The sequence below is a fragment of the Sodiomyces alcalophilus genome, assembly GCF_042370955.1.
Source record: "Sodiomyces alcalophilus JCM 7366 unplaced genomic scaffold ACRALscaffold_7, whole genome shotgun sequence".
Classification (NCBI taxonomy): Eukaryota; Fungi; Ascomycota; class Sordariomycetes; order Glomerellales; family Plectosphaerellaceae; genus Sodiomyces; species Sodiomyces alcalophilus.
Genome location: NW_027263538.1, coordinates 3598554 through 3617683, shown reverse-complemented (window position 1 = coordinate 3617683; position 19130 = coordinate 3598554). Strand labels below are relative to the sequence as shown.

The window sequence follows — 19130 nt, the reverse complement described above, 5'->3', positions numbered from 1 at the left end:
AAGAGTCCCCCGCGGGGGGGGGGGGGGGGGGAGGCAGTGATATATACTAATAAACGAGGCTTACTGGCTCCTAAGTCGATAGGCGTTAAAATAGGCTCGTCCTCCTATAAAGTGCTAGAAGCATTTTTTAAGACCCTAGACGCCTTCTAAAAGGCCGTATAAGCCGCTATAAGCGCCTTTATCGCCTTAGGACTATAGAAGGGGTTATTACTAACTACCTTCGCCGCCTCTAAGAGTGTTACTAACGGACTAGCTATCCTAGGTAAAGGAGGAAGGTATTTATAACCGCCCTTTAAGTAGTTATAATATTTAGGATCGGCTATCCTCGCTCCGGGTCCTGATTAGTCGCGGTAACGCCGCCTATCCTAGCCGTTAGTAACTGGTTTTATATAAGCGTAGCAGGAGACCGTATAGGTTCCTCTAGGAGGATATTTTATTCTACGAGCACGCTTCGCGGGGCTTTTAACCACTATAAAAGCTTCGCCCGCGGAACGCTTACCCTTAGCCTTAGCGGCTTAGGCTAGCTAGGCGCGGCGGTCTATAGCTAAGGCAGGAGTAGTAATCTCCTTACTAGCCGGGGCGGGAGTAAGTGCCTCCTCGCTAGTATTATTATTATTATTATTACTAGCCCCTTATATTATATATACAAGTTAGTAAACGTTACGCGAGGTTTATAGGAAGAGTAAGAAGACGTACCTTAGGGGCCGGAGATAATCCTAAAAACTTAAATATCTTCTAAAAAGAGAGATAAGAGGTTAGTGTAATAATATAACGTGCGGAGGAGTTATAAGCGATAGAAAACGTATTATAGATAGTAATAGATATTCTTAAGGAAAAGAAGAAAAATACATCCACGGAGGTAATTACGAAGTTAGTATTATTAATATAAGTAAGTTACTCGGTTAAGGAAGGTACGCTATAGGGGCTCTTTATAAGGAAGGAACGACCCTATAACCCGCCTACGAATAATAATAATATCCTTACACGGAATATTAATTAATCGTATAACTATAAAGGCTCGCCTCGAGCGCTCTTTAATAAACAGAGAGGTTATTTAAGGTAAAAGAGCTACTAGAGGTCGTGATTTAATTCATAAAGAGGCGTTATTTAATTAAATAATAACGCTTTACGAACCTATACCGAATATTAACGGCTCACTAAGGGGGGAAGGGGGGGGGGTAATATTACTGGTTAACCCTATAAAGATAATCCGGTAAAGCACCGGATCTTCCGACTAATCATATTATATTCCTAGCGGGTCGCGGCGATATTATATTTAGGTTGCAAACGCCTATAGAGTTTTCCCCTTTTCCTTCTTTTCCCCTTAGCTTTAGATAATTCCATTATTCGGCCTCACTCTATAAATAACTTATAACTAGCCGCTTATAGCTATAGGCCTACTAAACTAGCTAAAGAGCCTGCTAGAGAAGTCCTTTAACCTAGGCCTTATTAGCCAAACTAGTCGACTTCTAGGGCAGAGGGCGGAATTCTTTAGCGGGTCTTTAGGTCTTTTTAGCCTAGGCAGAGCTAATTAGGCCCTGTATTTTAGTAGGTTTAGTAGGGGGGGGGCCTAGAAGGGGACTTAGGGAGGCTTTTAACCTCTAAATCGTCGGCTATATACCGGTTTATACGGGTCCTAGAGGGGGCTCTAGGTATAGGGCTTATAAAAGCACTACGGTCCTGTTTAAAGGCTTATATAGGCGTTTAATAGCGGGCTATTTCGTTAGAATCGTTATCGGAATCGGCGTTTTCTATAGTTATATCCCTTTCCCCGTCCCTAGCCGTTTTAGGAAAAGTGGGGCTAGGTAGGGCCGGGTCCGGGAGGGTCGAATTCGGGGGTCAGGGCTACCGCAGCGGCTAGGGCGGCCGGGTCGGTTTTATTATATTAGAATTACGTATTATATTAACTTAGTCGTTTATATACGCTATTACGGCTATACGCGTGGCTTAGTGGGTGGCTTAGTATAAGGCTGGGTGGTCTATACGGGCTGTTTAGAAGGCCCGGGCTCTAATTAGCCGGCGGGCGCACGGGCCACCTTCGAATTTTTAGGCGGCTTTGCGTGCGCACCACCACGCTATGTTTTCGCACCCATTTTGCGGTATAATAACGGCTTGCGTAAGGCGAAGCTATGCGTGCGCATAATAGGCTCGAAAAGAGCAATTGAATAATACTAATATTGGGCGTTTTGGGGCGTTTGCGCGGAAAAGGTGGGTCTAGCTTATAGAGGTAGAAGAGTGTGTATCGGTTGTTTTAAAAAAGATTAGGCAGAAAACGTTTAGGTAGCCGATAAGCGGCCTATTAATAAGGTAAGGAGTATTATAATATTCCTACCCCTATACTAACCACTAACCCGATACTAGCTATTACGCCTTAGCCTAATTAGGCTAACCCGATAATATATACGCCGACTATTTTATAAAGGCCTACTATAATACCTAAACCGGCCGTATAAATAAAAAGCGATATAAATAAGTTAATAGAGCTTTTAGGGAAGTGCGCTATCTTTATAGTTTATAACCGTATAAGTATTATTAGGAACACGGTCTCCTAAGTCGGAGTACCAGTATTTATACGCCCCCTATTCAGTATTTGCTATCCACTTAACCCTAAAACAGAAGGTAACGCGAGCGCGTGTATAAGTAAGATCTTAGCTATAAATGTTACGTACCTAATACGTTAGAGTAGGTAATTAGGATTACGTGATATATAATAAGGTTACGTGACTAGGGTATAAGGATTACGTGGGTATATAATAAGGTCACGTGACTAGGGTATTAAAATTGGTGGTGTGTAATAAGGTTACGTGACTAGGGTATAAGGATTACGTGGTGTGTAATAAGGTTACGTGACTAGGGTATTAGAATTAGTGGTGTATAATAAGGTCACGTGACTAGGGTATTAGGCAGGGTATCAGGATTACGTGATATATAATAAGGTCCTTAGCGTAAGGACATTATATATTCTTAATACCTTAGGGTTAATAAATACCGAGGCAGAAATAGTAGTGATTTAGTGGCTTAAGATATCTAGTTTTAATTACAGTGATTAAGGCTTATCGTGAGGTATAAGTACGCAGCATATATAGCTAAGATCTTGCTTATGCATGCGGTCGCGTAACCTTCCAAAAATGGATTAAGTGGATAACAAATAGTGAACCGGGGGCGTATAAATACCGGTACTCCCTAAGTCGTGGCCCTCTCGCGATAAGTAGGAGCTGATAAGGTTAACGCGATCCTGGCTATAGACCCTTACCTAAAGACCCCGTTCTACGCCGCTTTAAAGTAGTCTACTTCGGAGAGATAGGACGCCGCTCCGGCAGCTTATTATATTACCCTTAATTAGACTAATATCGGTATATATAAGGACAATATATAGTATAGGCGAGGCTATCGCGGTATAGCAATAGGAATTCCTACCCTTATTCCGGCGGCCTATTATAATACCACCCTATTAATAACTAACCCCCCCGTTACTTTTATTATAAACAGGAGCGTTACCGCTATAGGCAGTACGCGGTACTATAGCTAGATAAGACCTAGCACCTAGTTAGATTCTAGTATCCCGGCTACCTCGCCTTAAACTAGAATAACGAGTAGCAGCCCTGCCCCTAGGATATATACCTTAAGCAGTAAGACTAGCCGTACCGGCGGTCCGTCCTTTACTAGGTTAGCACGCGCCTTTAAGGGACGTATAAAGACCTGGCTAAAGCTTACTATATTAATACTAACTCTAGAAGCCTCCCCTTTAAGATAGAAGTCGTTATAAGAATAATATTAGAATATTATACTAGGCTAAAGGAGGAAAAAGCAAAGGTATAGGCTTCTATAGCGGGTATTAGCGTTAATTTCGTGTCTATTACCTCCGGTTATTACTAACCAGATATCTACGCCGCGTTACATAATACTTAGAAGGAGTAGCCCCCCTTATAGCCTTTTAACACGACTAGGGGTAGGAGAGTCGTTAAACCCATTTCTAAGGTCGTCCGTTTCCCTAATTAAGTTATTAAACAGCGCCTATAAAAGTTAAACCCTGGTCCCAGTTACCGGGTCCCGACTCTACTTATAACCGAGGTTATTAATAAAAAAGTAGAGATAAATAAAACGCCGATATAACCCGAACTATAATAACCTAAGACCGTTAATAAAGGTAAGCCTAGTTATTCCGTGGATAACCCTTATAACCTAAAGCAAACTTAAAAAGACCTAGATAGGCAAATCAGAGATCTCCGGATTAAAATCACCTTATAGTATTACCTTATTAATAACCCGGATATAAAACTAGGAAACAATAAAAGGATATGCGCCGCCGAGACTAGTTAACCGTAACGCGAGATTATTCGCCTAACCGCTAATAAAGCCTTCTTCCTTAATACATAGGGTCCCCTAAGTATACCTCCTCCCTAGCCTTTATTAAAGGGATATACCGTTTTATTCTCCCGACCCGATAATACTAGCTCGAATACCCTTATTATCGTTAAAAGAGAGGCAGTCTCTAAAACCGATAACCCCCTAGTTATTACCTGGTATATAGTCTTAAAGTATAGGCTTACTCGAAAGGGTGCCCTAACGTATAACTCTAATATTTTTATTAAGGCTATTATCGATATAGGGGCTACCTTTAATACTATCTCTATGGATACTATAAAACGCTTTGGTTTAGAGTATCGTATTAGCTAGACTGAGATCCGAATTAAGGGCGTTAATAACTAGGAGGGATAACTATATATAGGATACCTTAAGGAGCGTTTATAGGTTAGCGAGTAAAGTAGCGTTTTTAACTTCTAAGTTCTCCTTAGTCTAGGGCCCGATATACTACTTAGTATACTATAGATCTAGGAGACTAAAGTATTCTTTTCTTTCTAGGATAATTAAATCGATACCGACTTTATACTCGGTAACGCTTATATTCCTATACTTATTGCCTATTATAAGTAGATCGAGGAGATACTAAGGAACTAGAGCTAGCCGAACTATAAGGCTAATAAAAGGTATCGGATTAATAAAGATTGGTCTAATTAGGCTAATTAATATTAGCTCTAGGATAGGGACCCTACCTATTAGCCTAAGGCCTCTATCTTACTATCCGTTAAGGAAAAGGCTAACTATTACCCTTTAAACGATCTAAAGGAGGGTAATAAGATTTAATATATAATCGGGGACGCTAATATAGCGTCTCTAATAGCCTTCGTGTTCTCTAAGAAGATTAAGCCACTTTTACTAAGGTTATATATAGCCTTAAGGGCGATACTATAGGATTAGGGCTAAGGGTATAGGAAATACGATAAAAAAGCCCGATAACACTATAAATACCGTTTTCTTTTATTACCACTATATTTTTCTAAAAATCCTTATTATAGTTACACTAATTAACCTAATTTATACTAAATTATTTATACTAATTTTAAGTCGGAAGCGTGGAAGTCTTATTAGTTATTAGCGTTATCTACTCTAAGGGCCGAAGACGCGTATATTATTAGCGCCGCTATAATAGCCGTAAGGAAGCTATAAACCCCGAAAAGGAGAAAGCACTAGGACCTAATTAAAGAAGTATACTATAAGCCTAATCAGGCTATTTATATTATATATAAGCCAAAAGCCCTTAAGATTCACCCTATAAACGACGCGTAGTCCGATAGTTCCGTCCCTAAAGGCGACCCCTTTATAAGCAGAAGATCTTAGCGGAAATCCCCGAGGACGTATAGGAGTAGGAAGACGACCGTTTCGTTAGCCTAATCGCCCTAAAGTTTTCTAAGAGTACTCCTTATTCGAGACTTATAGAAAAGAGACTTAAAGATATCTTAAACTCTACTAACTATCTATTACCTAAGGAAAAGGAGCTCTTAATAAAGACCCTCCTAAACCGCGAAGCTACCCTCGCGTAGAATTAATAAGAATATGGGAGGCTTAACCCTAGAGTTGCCCCGCTATAAAAGATTAAAATAGTTCCGTATAAGATATAGTAGGCGAAAAGAATCCCTATCTCTAAAGCTTTATAGTCTATTATTATTAAAATAATTAAGAATAGGAAGGATAAAGGGGTTATGAAGGAAAGCCACGCGGCCTACCGAAACCCCTAGTTCCTAGTAAAAAAGAAAGACGGTAATATACGCCTTATTAACTCTGCTACTAAGATTAATACTATCACCCTACACGATACCTTTATCCCGCCTAGGCCGACGAGTCTTCTAAGGACTTCGGTATATATAAGATAGGTTCCTTTCTAGACTTCTTCTCCGGCTACGACTAGGTTACCCTTAATAAGGAATTAAGGGACTTAACGACCTTCGCTATAGTTTTAGGGCTTTTTAGGATATATACCCTCCCGTAAAGGGTAACTAATTTAATAGCTTAGTTTATATATACTATAGCCCGTACTCTTTATAACCTTATTCCTTAGTATTATCGACCCTTTATTAATAATATTATAGTTAAAGGACTTACTACCACTTATAATAATACCCTAATAAAACCTAAAATTTACCGCTATATAGCCGAGTATATTAAAAACATTAATAGAGTCTTTCTTAATATAGAGCTCGCTAAAGGTATTATAGCTAGCGCTAAAAGCTAATAGTATTAGAAAGCGGCTATTATTACAGGCTATATATACAGAACTAATAGCCATTCCCCTAAGCAGGCTAAGGTGGCTAAGTTAACTAAGTAATAGAAATACCGGACTATTTCCGAAGTCTATTTTTTTCTTAGTCTCGCTACCTTTTACCGTATCTAGATCTACCGGTTCGCTATTATCGCGGGGCCGTTAAGAAACTTACTAAAGAAAAGTTCTACCTTCCTATAAAGCGAGCCTTAGTAATACGCTCTAGACACTCTTAAGGTTACCCTAACCTCTATACCGGTCTTAATTATTATCGAGTATAGTAAAGGGGCTAGTATTATCTATATAATCGTCGATATATATATTAAGGGCTAGGGCGGGATCTTATACTAGTATATTAATAGGAAAAGAGCTATCGCCTAGTATAAAAGCAGCAGATAGAACCCGGTAAAGAAGGTCTATAATACCGGTAACCTAGAACTAAGGGGAGTATTAAAGGTGCTTTGCCGACTCCGTAACTACCTTTACGGAGTCCGCTTTATACTAGAAATAGATGCTTAATCCTTAGTATCCTAGCTTAGTGGTTCTGCTACGGACCTGCCCGGTGTAGTTATTACTTAGTAAATTACTTAAATCTAGCTTTTCGACTTTAAGGTTAAGTATATTAAGGGGACTAAGAATACTACGGCGAACGGACTTTTAAGGATATCTATTACTCCGTTTAATTAGGCTAATAAAGCTATAAAGGGAGATATTAATAACTTTATTAATAGCCGAATCTTCCTTATAGATACGGATAAGAGGTTTAATAACCCTACCCTAGCTAAAAACGTCTTAAACCTGGATAGTACCTAGAGCCAGTTCTTTTAATAAATAGCCTTATACTTAACGAGCCTGCGGATACCCTTTAGAATAGACCTTTATAACGCCTATTATATTAGAGATCGGTCGACCCGTGTTTTTATAACGGATAGTCTGCTATAAATAAGAGTTACTAAGAAAGATTTAACTCCTAAGAGGCGGATTAACGATAAAGAGACTTACGTTACGCTGATTAGGAAGGGCCACGATAAGTCAGGCTATTATATAAGGGACCGGATATACTAGAAGCTTAGCCCCCTATATACCTAGGACTGGATCCCTAAATAGAGTAAGGAGGTTATCGAAGTATCCGCCGAGTATTAGAGCCGCTAAGGTAAAGTACGCGAGGATCTCCTAATCGCTACTTAACTGCCTTAATAAGCCCTCCCTTTTATATAGGTAAGTCTTAATATCTAGTATCTTACTAGCTTTTATTTAGTAGAAGCCCGACATATATTTATAGGATAGGTTAAAGCCCGTTTACTATAAAAGAACACGTCGCGAGCCGTCGCGATATTCTTATAGGAAGACGTTATCTGCCGGTATAGGCTATACTAGTATATTATTATAGACGGAGGTCTTAAGAATAAGTGTAGCGTGATTAAGCTAAATTAGGTATACTTAATAAAGCGGAAGGTTATCTCTGCCTACTACCCCCGCGCTAATAATCTAAATAAGATAGGATATAAGCCTATCGCCTATATACTTACTATTTAATAGAAGATTTACGGCGGTATATTATATAAGATTCTGCCTATAATTCTTTTCGTAAATTAAATAACTATCCGAGTATTTACCGGGAGGACCCCCTTTTACCTCCTTTATAGCTATAAAGCTATCACGCTTATTAAAATAACCTGCCTTACTTAGCGAGTACTCGACTAAGGCCGTGTTAAAATCCCGGAGGAAAAGATATTACTACGCCTAAGGGCCTTCGCCTAATAAAAGGCCGACCGGAGGACTATTACCGATATAGTTAATAAGTAACGGTAGTAAAAGACCGACTCTATTAACCGTTTAAGGGTTAGGACCCTACGTAAGTAAAAGCTCCGAGTAAGAGACCTTATCCTTATATATAACACTAAGCTAGCTATCGATATAAGCCGCGTTAAGAAGCTAAACTATCGCTAGAATAACCCGTTTCGTATTATATCGTCTAATTAACATAATACGACCTTTGGGCTATCGACTTTATTAGGGGAAGAGCTCTAGGGCGTTACCTTTATTACTAACCGCCTTAAAAAGTTTATCCAGGACGAAGACGGATACTAGGAACCGGAAGATTAGACGATACTAGAAAGGGACTACGCTAAAGAACTAATTACTACGTACCCTGTCCGTAGCGTCCTTATCGATAAAGAGCTAGTTAAAGCACCCCTCCTCCTAAATAAATCTACTAATAAAGATACTAGGGCTAAGGATAATAAGCGTAACGATAATGCGAGTTCCCCTAATTAGACTATTAACGAACTCCTATAACAGCCAATAAGACTTTGGGATATACTAGACGAGTATTATAAAAGGTTAGAAGCAGAGCTCCGGAAGGCAACGTAGTCGAGAAGAGTTAAAGTCTATATCCCTAGAGATCCTAACTTTAACCTAAGTAAGTATAAGGACTATACTAGGACCTTATACTTTATTCCCTACTATTACTTCTCTTTAAGTTAACCTAATCGTGGTAATACTATACTTACTAGGAGTCTTACGTATAGTATTAGGGCCGAGGATATATAAGGCACCGCTATTTATTTATCGTTAAAAACTAACCACTACTCCCCTAAACAAAAACACTACTTTTAAGACTCCTTAACTCGCTATTATCCCTATTTCTTTCCTATTTACTCTTTATTACCCTAATCACCCTATTCTACGCCCTTTTACCGAATATTCTATTTATTAATTCCTTTTATTTATATTTTACTATTACTATTTTCTGTTTATATATATTAACTAAGTGGATACCGTAAAGATATATCCACTAAATATATTTATTATTTATCTACCTTTCCTTCACTCGTTTACGCCGCGCACCGAAATAGAATATCCTAAATATACTAAGGGTACCCTGATTATAGTAATCATTACCTAAATTACCTGTCTTTATTTTACTCCGGCTTACTCTTATAGTTACTATTACTAGGGCTATACACTTCCAACTTATATTGCTAAACCTAAGCCCTAGAGATAAAGGGAATATAATACTACTTTACCGTCTTTTTACGATCTCCTTTCGTCGGGTTATTCTAAATAGTATAATAGAACTTTTTAAGGTTATCTTTATATTTATACTCTAATATAGGAACCTATACTATTATATAGTCCCACGGTTTAAGACCCCTTCCTTTATAAATATCGCGTATCCACTAAGCACTTTCACAGTATAGAGTAATAGTACTTACTACGAAAACACCGTATCGAGGCGAAAGCCGTGGACGTATCTTATCCTCGTACATAGACTATAATAGTATTAGTAAGTCTTTAGTACACGGATTTAAGTAACTAACACCTATATAGTCACTATCTAGCTATAAAACCTCCTAATTAGACTAATATAACTGCTTTTAGAGTTTATTATCGCGATATATATAAGCTATCTCGTGAAAATAGCAGTTAGCGTAGTCCAGAAATCGATTATTATATTAAAGCGATACGTACTCGAAGAAAGGATAAGTGATCTTATTATTAATCCGATCACTTATAGCTAACCACCGTTCCTTATAGCAACAGCACGGTACTTTATTAATAACTCTAAACCCTTAGATAATCAGGGCTCTAACCGTATAAGCCCGGGTTATTATCTTTATAATATACTCCCTCTAGGGACTAGTAAGGTCCTTAGCCACGAATATACGCCGGCGAAAAAGAGACGAACTATTACTAGATCTTACCTTCTTAAACAGATCCTATTTTATATCTCTACTAGCGAGATTTAATAGGCTATCCTAAACCCGGCCTATAATAATAGCCTTAGAGTCACCTTAGATAACCCAGCACACAAAATCCAGATTAATATATAAGGCGCTACCCTTATCAGCCACTTCGTACTAAATAAAGTACGACTTTGCCTATATCTATAATATTAGCTTACCCTGATTAGTTAGGGTAATATAATAAAAAGCGTAAAGAGAACTTACTACTATATCTTAGACCGTCGTAAAAACATTATATTTATTAACCGCACCTACGATAAGTCGTATCTTAAATCAGAAGCATAGTATAGGATAAACTAACTCTTAATAAGCTATGGCTTTTTTACGCTTATAAGAGCTAAGGTTATTAAGCCCCGTGATTAGAGCTTTACTGGATATATCGATAGTCTTATTATTATTATTCATAAGAAGAGGAGGTTGGGGGAAAATATAATATCGAATTATAGGATAAAGTAAGGACGCAGAGCCTAAAAGATACGCCTCTAACCGGCAGCCCTCCGCCTTATATCCCTCGGAAAACGAATAACGTGGTTAGCGATTTATAGTTTTAGTGACTTAAGGAGGCGTAGTTAAATAAACAGCCTATTTTAAGTTACTAAAAGATTAGGCTTTAAGCGTGATTCACGATTATATTCCTTATATCGCTTTATAATATAGTCGCGATTATAGGTATAATAGAAAAGGTACTATCTAATCTTTTTACCTAATTAGATCGGTTATATAGTAAGCCGAGGTCCGTATTTAGATCCTATACCTAATTTACTAAAGTTACCTTTATCTAAAAACTATAAATAGTATTAGGATTACCCTTTCTTTAATAATCACAACCTTATTTAACCAGTAGCTATAATAGAAACTCTAGTTTTTTTTTATTATTTATTATCTCTTACTCCGCTATCCTTATCCTACCTTAAGTAGCTAGGAGTCAGAATTCTGACTATACGGTCCTTCTTAGATACCCATAGGGGGGAAAACCGTAGTATAAGACTTAGGGAACTAGTATAAGACTTAGATAAAAACCCTTATACCTTCCTCCTCTAGGATTACTGCCTTATACGGGTACCACGGGGGCCCCGTTAATAACTTAATATATATACGAAACTCGTGGCTTCTATTCTAGGAAGCCGGTAGCGTTTTGCCCGCGGCGGCTTTAAAGCCGACTACGTGCTCGATTAACGGCGCGCGCGTGATTATCTCGGTTTGGTTTATACGCCTTCTATATGCCCTAGGGCTAACCCTATAGGCCTACTATAGGCGATTTATATATACGCTTCCTAGGGTTTAAAGCTCCTAAGCTTCCCTATTCTATAGCTATAGGTGGAGCTAATACGGGCTACGTGCCTACGCAGAACGCTTATATAATAGCGTAAGAGGCTGCCTCCGTATCGTGGAAGAGACGCCGCGTATTTTACTCACGCGCTTAGGGATAGCGCGGTACCGTCTTCTTGTTTTCTATAGTAGGGCGACTAACTCCCCCGTGGCACCTATTATTGATTAGCGAAGCCGGGCAGAAGGTGGGTCTAACGGGCCCCCTATTTAACCCTTATCGTATATGCTAAGGCAGATAAGGGCCCCCTAGAATAGGATCCGAGTAGCGTAAAAAAGGAACAGGTTCCCTCTTTTGCGTGCGCCTCTAGCCGGATTCGAACCGACCCGGTCCTCTAACCGTGCGCCAGGTATACCACCACTATACCATAAAGGCAACTCTAGTTAAAGCTAGTCTTATAAAGGAGGTATTACCTAGAAATATTAGATATCGATAAGAGATAAATATCCTCTATTACTAGCTCCCGTTAACCCGTTTTCCCTCTCTCCCTCTCTTTTCCTTTATTATTAAGTTTATTTCTAACTTACCCCCCTATTTATTTCTTCGCTATTTATCGCCCCCCCGCTACCCTTATATATTTTTCCTATACCCTTCGCCTATACGTTACTATAATTAGGCTAATAAAGATATTTAGAATATTTATATCCCCTGCTATTAACTATTAGGAGCCGGCTCCTACCGGTCCTATCCTTACTACTAATATTATTCCCGCTACTTATATTACTATTGCCTCTATAGTATAGTAGTGGTATACCTGATATATAGTTAAGGGTGACTAGGTCGGTTTAAATCCGGCTAGAGGCGTATATAAAAAAGGAACCCCTTTTCCTTTTTTACGCTACTAGGATCCTATTCTAGGGAGCCCTTATCTGCCTTAGTATATACGATAAGGGTTAAATAGGGGGCCTATTAGACCCACCTTCCGCCCGGCTTCGCTAGTTATTAACAGGTGCCACGGGGGAGTTAGTCGCCCCACCGTGGAAAACAAGAAGACGGTATCGCGCTATCCCTAAGCGCGTAAGTAAAAATACACAGCGTCTCTTCCACGATACGGAGGCAGCCTCTTACGCTATTACGTAAGCGTTCTGCGTGGGTATATAGCCCGCATTAGCTCTACCTATAGCTATAGAAAGAGTAAGGGAAGCTTAGGAGCTTTAACCCTAGGAAGCGTATATACACTATATAAGTCGCCTATAAGTAGGCCCGCGGGGGTTAGCCCTAGGGTACACGGAAGGCGTATAAAATAAACAGAGATAACCACGCGCGCGCCGTTAAAATCGAGCACGTAGTCGGCTTTAAAGCCGCTACGGGCCACGTTATAGGCTTCCTAGTACCAAAGCCACGAGTTTCGTATTAGTAGACGAGTTAGTATCGGGGCCGACACGGCCCCGCAGAGGCACTAATCCTTCAAAGAGGAGGGCATAGGGGTTTTTATCTAAGTCTTATCTTATACTACGGCTTTCCCCCCTATAGGTATCGGAGAAGGACCGTATAGTCAGAATTCTAGCTCCTAGCTACTTAAGGTAGAATAAGGATAGCGGAGTAAGAACTAATAAATAAATAAATAAATAAATATTACTATTAATAAGACTATATATCCCTATTATATTAAGAGGCAGGATATTCCGACCGTACTACTTAGATATTCCGACTATAGTTCCGGTGGATCCACTTTTTTGACTAAGCAACTTTTACGTCCTAGACCACACACACCAATTCAACCCATTAAGCCATTATCACGCGCAACCTTAATCTGCTTTAATCAATAACGCGATTACGCTTCTACTACCTATTTCCTTGCCTTAGAACAACAATAATAATAATAACAATAAGGTGATATCCGTGGGCGTGGGCGTGGGCGTGGAAGAGGTCGTGGAAGAGGTCGTGGAAGAGGTTGTGGAAGAGGTCGTGGAAGAGGTCGTGGAAGAGGTCGTGGAAGAGGTCGTGGAAGAGGTCGTGGAAGAGGTCGTGGAAGAGGTCGTGGAGCTGTTATTGCTAGCGGAGGTCGCGGAGCTATTTCTTCTACGATCGGCTTCAATCGAGCAGAAAAAAAAAAAAAAAAAAATCAGTTACTGCCTTCAATTGATCTGAGCGATCAAATTGATTTAAAGCGTCAAAAGGCGTTAAAAGGCGTTAGAGTGGTTTGCGACCGTAGCTGTGTCTGTTATTCCGAAATAGGAAGAAAGTGGGTCCATATCAGAACTACAGTCGGAATATCCAAATAGTATAGTCGGAATATCCTGCCTCTATATTAATAACCCTAACGGTAGCCGATAGGTGTTCCCTATATAAGGACTACCGTATTGTTTATTTAATATCTCCGATAATACCGCGCCCTTTATAGATTTTCCTTAACAGCTAAAAGATAATATATAAGTAGTCTAGAACCTCCTTAAGAACGCTATGGATAGCAAACTTAACGCTATCACGGTTACTATAATACTACCTTATATTCCTATAATAAGTATATTTAGCGAAAGACCGCGAGATACTTACCCGGCGGTATAGTCTTCCTTTAGAATATACTATAACCTAATAAATAAGAGATAGCTAGAAAATAGTAGCCTAGAAGATATAATACGCGCTATATTTAAGCGTAGATAAGGAGATAACCGTCCTATAGCCTAGGTTAGTATTATACCTTACTAGGAGCTTAATACTTTAATAATTATCTCATTAGTCTAATTATAGATTAAGAGATATGGTGTATATATAGGTATAATAGTATTTAGAATACTAGTACTACTAAAGATCCCCTTTTATAGTTATTTAAGTACGCTATAGGATAGCTACGTAGTATTAATACACCTAATAAGGCCGTCTCGAGCCTGACCTGTCGTTTCTATATCATTCCCGGTCCCCGCTAAACAGATAATTACTTATACGGTCTTTTTATTATCGGGGAGATATAAGCTATTATCTAAGAGGGCTATTTATTGCCTTAGAGCTTAAGGATTTATCGGTTTATATAAGGATATTACTATAAAAATAATAGCGTAGCTTATACCCGTTATATTAAGGATAAATAGCTGGCTTATATTAGAGTAATCCTTAGTTTTAGCTATTAGAAGATATTAATAGCTCCGGTGGTTCCCTAATCCCCTCTACCACCGCCTCCTAAGAGTATAGGTTTCACCCCTATTAATAAGTCTGTTATTACGTCTAAGCCTACTACTCCTGGTTCCTCTAATCAGGTTAAGAAGAAGACCTAGGCCCTAATTATAAGTGCCCCTAAGGCATAGGACCCTAAGAAAGATACAAGTATCCTAGTACGCCCTAAGATACCTAAGGCTATCCCTAAAAAGCCCTCGGTACTAGTCACGCCTAAGAAGGTCACGAAGAGTCCTAAGAAGACTCCTAAGTCCTCTAAACCTTCTAAGTTGACTGGTATTATCTTCAATAGTTATAAGATTATTTAGATTTCCCCGAAGAAAGTCTTAGTAAAGCCTTAGAAGATTAATATCTAAGGTAAATAAAGTAAGGATATAGAGGAGTAAGATAAGGGTATTAAGATATCTTATAATCACTTATTTTATAGAGTATATAACCCTCGCCCTATAGACTCTTATATTAGCCCGATTAGACCTAGCTTATTCTCCTGAGATAATTAGGTTTATTTATATAATAGTATCTACTACGCGATACTTTATAATACCGCTATTAATAGTTCTTTATATATACCGCCTTTATAAGCGATTCCCTAGGAAGGATAGATACTGTATAATACTAGAATTAAGTAAGACAAGGATATAGTTATAGCCGCTACGGAGTAAGCTTATACTAAGAAAAAGGATTATATAGTTAGCGGATAGACTCTGCGTAAACGTAAATAAGTTTTAAATAGTTCTATTAGATTATATATAGCTTATTCAGGGTAACCTAATTATATTTAGAGTTATTATAGCTATAAGGACGTAAGTAAGATAACTAGGGCCGATTATAAAGGGGTAGATCGGAGACCTAATACTATATCGTTAGGATATCACGTAACGTTATAAGACACGCGTATTTCTTTTATTTATCTTATACATTATATATACATAGCGACGCCACCTAGATACAGAGGATACTTATTATCCCATATAATTATTATCCTTTTAACCCTAAGTTTTACTACGTTTATTATATTCACTTTATTTAAGCTATATTACCCTGGTTAGAGCAGCGCGCACCTCCAGAAACCTCTTTAAAAGGTCTCCTTATTATATATATTGTTTTAGTTATATACACTTCGTGGTCTTAAGCACTCCTGTTATTAAAGACTTATCCGAGTTCACACTGCCTAAGTCGTTCTGCACACTAACGGCTTCGCCTTTCTTCAGTGTTTAAAGTAAATAAAGACCTTTAACGACTTGAGGATAGGACTATAGCGACTAACCCCTAGTACTAAGGGCTCCTCGTCGCGATTACCGCGAGAGCTTATAGCTTCGACCTATCTCTCGGACTATAGTTATAAATCACAGAGTACTCTCTTAACCCCGCGGGATATATAACTTTCCGGGACTATTTTTACGTTCCGAGCTCCGGAAAGGACTCTCCGTTAAGGGGACACATAGTATAGGCGATCCACGATTCCACTATTAGCGGCTACCCGGGTAAAGAGAATATAATCGTTATAATAACCCGGTAGTTCTTTTAGCTAGGTATAAATAAAGATATCCGGAAGTTTATATATAACTATAACCCGTATAATAGGAGTAACTAATAGCGGAACGCTAAGTAAGGGCTATTAAAACCGCTGCCTATACTAGGGCGGATTCGTAGCCACTTTATAATAGACTTTATAACGGACCTACTACCTATTAGTAAAGGTAAGGCTCGTTTCCTATAAGTAATTATGGACTGGCTAATAAAGTCTATAATGCTAGAAGGGATAAAGATAATAGAAGTAAAAGCCTATGCGGAACGCTTCCTAAACTATTATTTTAGATTCTATGGTATACCTCTTTTAATCGTTAGCGACTAAGGCTCGAACTAAACTAATGGGTTCTAGTGATACTTCTGTAAACTTATAAAAATCGAGTAGCGGCTTAGTATAGCCTATTACCCCTAAACTAATAGAGGACTAAAGAGACTAAACTAAGATATTTAAGCCTATCTCCGCGCCTTTATATATTACTCCTAGGATAACTAGGGTCGCCTATTACCCGCCGCGTAGTTATCGTTTAATAGTAGGAAAAGCTTAATAACCTAGCTAAGCCCTTTTTTCTTATAATATAGGTTCTACGTTAATCCTATCTAAGTCTATAACCCTTCGCCTATATACCCAAAAAAAGCCGCTGCCTATAATCTACTAAGTCGTTTATAAGGGGCTATAGAATTCGTATAAGCAGCTATAGCCTTAAAGTAAGTATAAGATAAAGAAACCGCGAATAAGCGGCGACTCCCTATAGAACGCTTCGAAGTAGGAGACCTTACCTGGCTATCTATAGCTAACTACTCTATACCTAGGCCTTCGAAGAAGCTAAGCTAGTTATACTAGAAGTATAGGGTAACTAAAATAATTAACTCCTAGATTATTAAGTTAGATATACCCTTAGGGATATATCTCCGTTTCTATATTGATATCCTAAAGTAAGCTAGCCGCGACCCCCTCCCCGGATAAGTCGTTATTAACCCCTGGCCTAAACCGATCCGGGACGCCCTTTATAGCGACGAGGAGTAGGAAGTGGGGCGTATCTTATACGCATAGAATAAGCGGTTAGGTTATAGTATACCACGCGAAGTACTAGTATACTAGGCGGGATATACGGAACTTACGTAGGAACTATTAGATACTATATAGGAAACTAAGGCGTTAAACGCCTTCGAAGCAGAATACGGCCCCGCTAATAAGAATAACGGACCTTTATACGAATACACTATAAGGAGTATATAAGGATAAAACGAACTTAATACGAGGAGGGTATAACTTATAGCTATAGGTTAATTAAAGGGGGGGGACTTACTAGCCCCCTCTCCGGTATTTAAAAAGGCAGATAGTGCCTCTATAAAAGACTTTAATTAGCGGTATTATTATCTAAGCCGCCTTTATTACTATTACTGCTATTATTAGTAGTAGGATTACTAACCCCCTAAAGGGCGGCGAGAATACCCTTTAGAAGGCGTGTTATCGCGGCGCCCTAATCGCGAACCTCCTAGCGGAGGGCCTCTACCTTATAGCGGAGACCCTCGCTATTATTAATAGGGGCGGAGGCGGGGGCAGCGTTAATAATAATAGCAGCAGGGGCGGGGGTTACTTTAGATAGCAAGGTATAGTAATCGCTATAAGCTAACTCGAAGGCTTTATAGAGCTAGATTAAAGTTAGCGGCGACCTAAAAGAAGACTTAGGAGTATTTTATTATTATTATCCGGGTTATCATGTGTAGCGTGACCCGCGGTAGCTATAGGATAAAGGAATGTAATAGTAGCGGGAGGGAGCTAAGAAGGTTAATCGCGATTATTTAGCTTATAAATCGTAAAGAACTTATTAGGCGGTATATATAAGATTCTAGAGCGTATTTATAGTAGTTAGGCTTATTACGGGCTATACTAGGCATAAATTAATGATAATATATTTAGTTAAATTTTATCTTAATACCTATAATACGATTAGCGTAGGGGCGATAAAAGTTATTACGGTAATAACCGGGAGAGTAGGCCGGACCGCGCTATCGCTTATTAGGCGTGGTAGACTACCGGAGTGTTAGTAAGGGCCTTATAGCGAAGTATAGACTCTAGTCGTATACATCTTTTTTACCGGGGCGCTTACTAATACTTATTATTATAGCGATAGCCTTTTTAGCCACTTCCTTAATAAACGCAGAGGGGGGGGCGGGGGCGGCGATCTCGCTAGCGGCGGGGGGCTCTTTAATAATTCCCTTATAGGCGTGGCGGGCGTTACGGCGGGGGGCGGATATCTAAACGCACTCTATTAGCCATAACCTAACCGGATCGGCGCGAGGACTTATCGGGAGACCTATAATAGTTAATTAAATAATCAAAAGAATAATAATTATTAGATTAATAAAAAGCTATAAGGATAGAGTAACTACGCCGCGAGTTAGCGAAGAACGACACGGCTCTTAGCACGGAACTAGTAATGAAGCGTATTACTAAAACGATATTATAGACTTATAGGAAGAAGAATTAACTATAAACGAAAACCTAGGCGAAACTACGGTTATACTATAATATCGAACTATAGAATATAATAGAAGCTTATAAAGCTATTAGTTATAGTAGTTTACGAATAAAGAAGAAGGAGTAACTAAGCTTTATTTAATATAACTAATAGGCACCCGGTAGAACGCGGAGCGCTAATAATCTGTAATAGAAGTTGCTGCGAATAACACGCGACGCGAACGGGCCTAATATAAGGGAGGACGCACGCCTCCTTTACTAACCGTTAGGATAAAAAGAAGGATCGGCCCTTAGTTATTATAGCCCTAGGGGAAGGGGGGGGGGGGGGGGGCT

General features: G+C 39.1%; 1 protein-coding gene and 1 pseudogene across 2 annotated transcripts; both read right to left on the bottom strand.

The window, feature by feature from the left end:
* Positions 1–3566: 3566 nt before the first annotated feature.
* Positions 3567–13869, bottom strand: ACRALDRAFT_212106 (uncharacterized protein; the record flags this gene model as incomplete). The annotated part of the gene is made up of 4 exons (XM_071023827.1): positions 3567–3581; positions 13364–13372; positions 13502–13660; positions 13825–13869. The coding sequence occupies 4 exons, from the start codon at positions 13867–13869 to the stop codon at positions 3567–3569; spliced, it is 228 nt and encodes a 75-aa protein (XP_070872862.1).
* On the bottom strand, positions 11976–12049 carry ACRALDRAFT_t246 (annotated as a pseudogene). Its single transcript has one exon. The product of its transcript is annotated as a tRNA-OTHER (tRNA).
* Positions 13870–19130: the final 5261 nt, after the last annotated feature.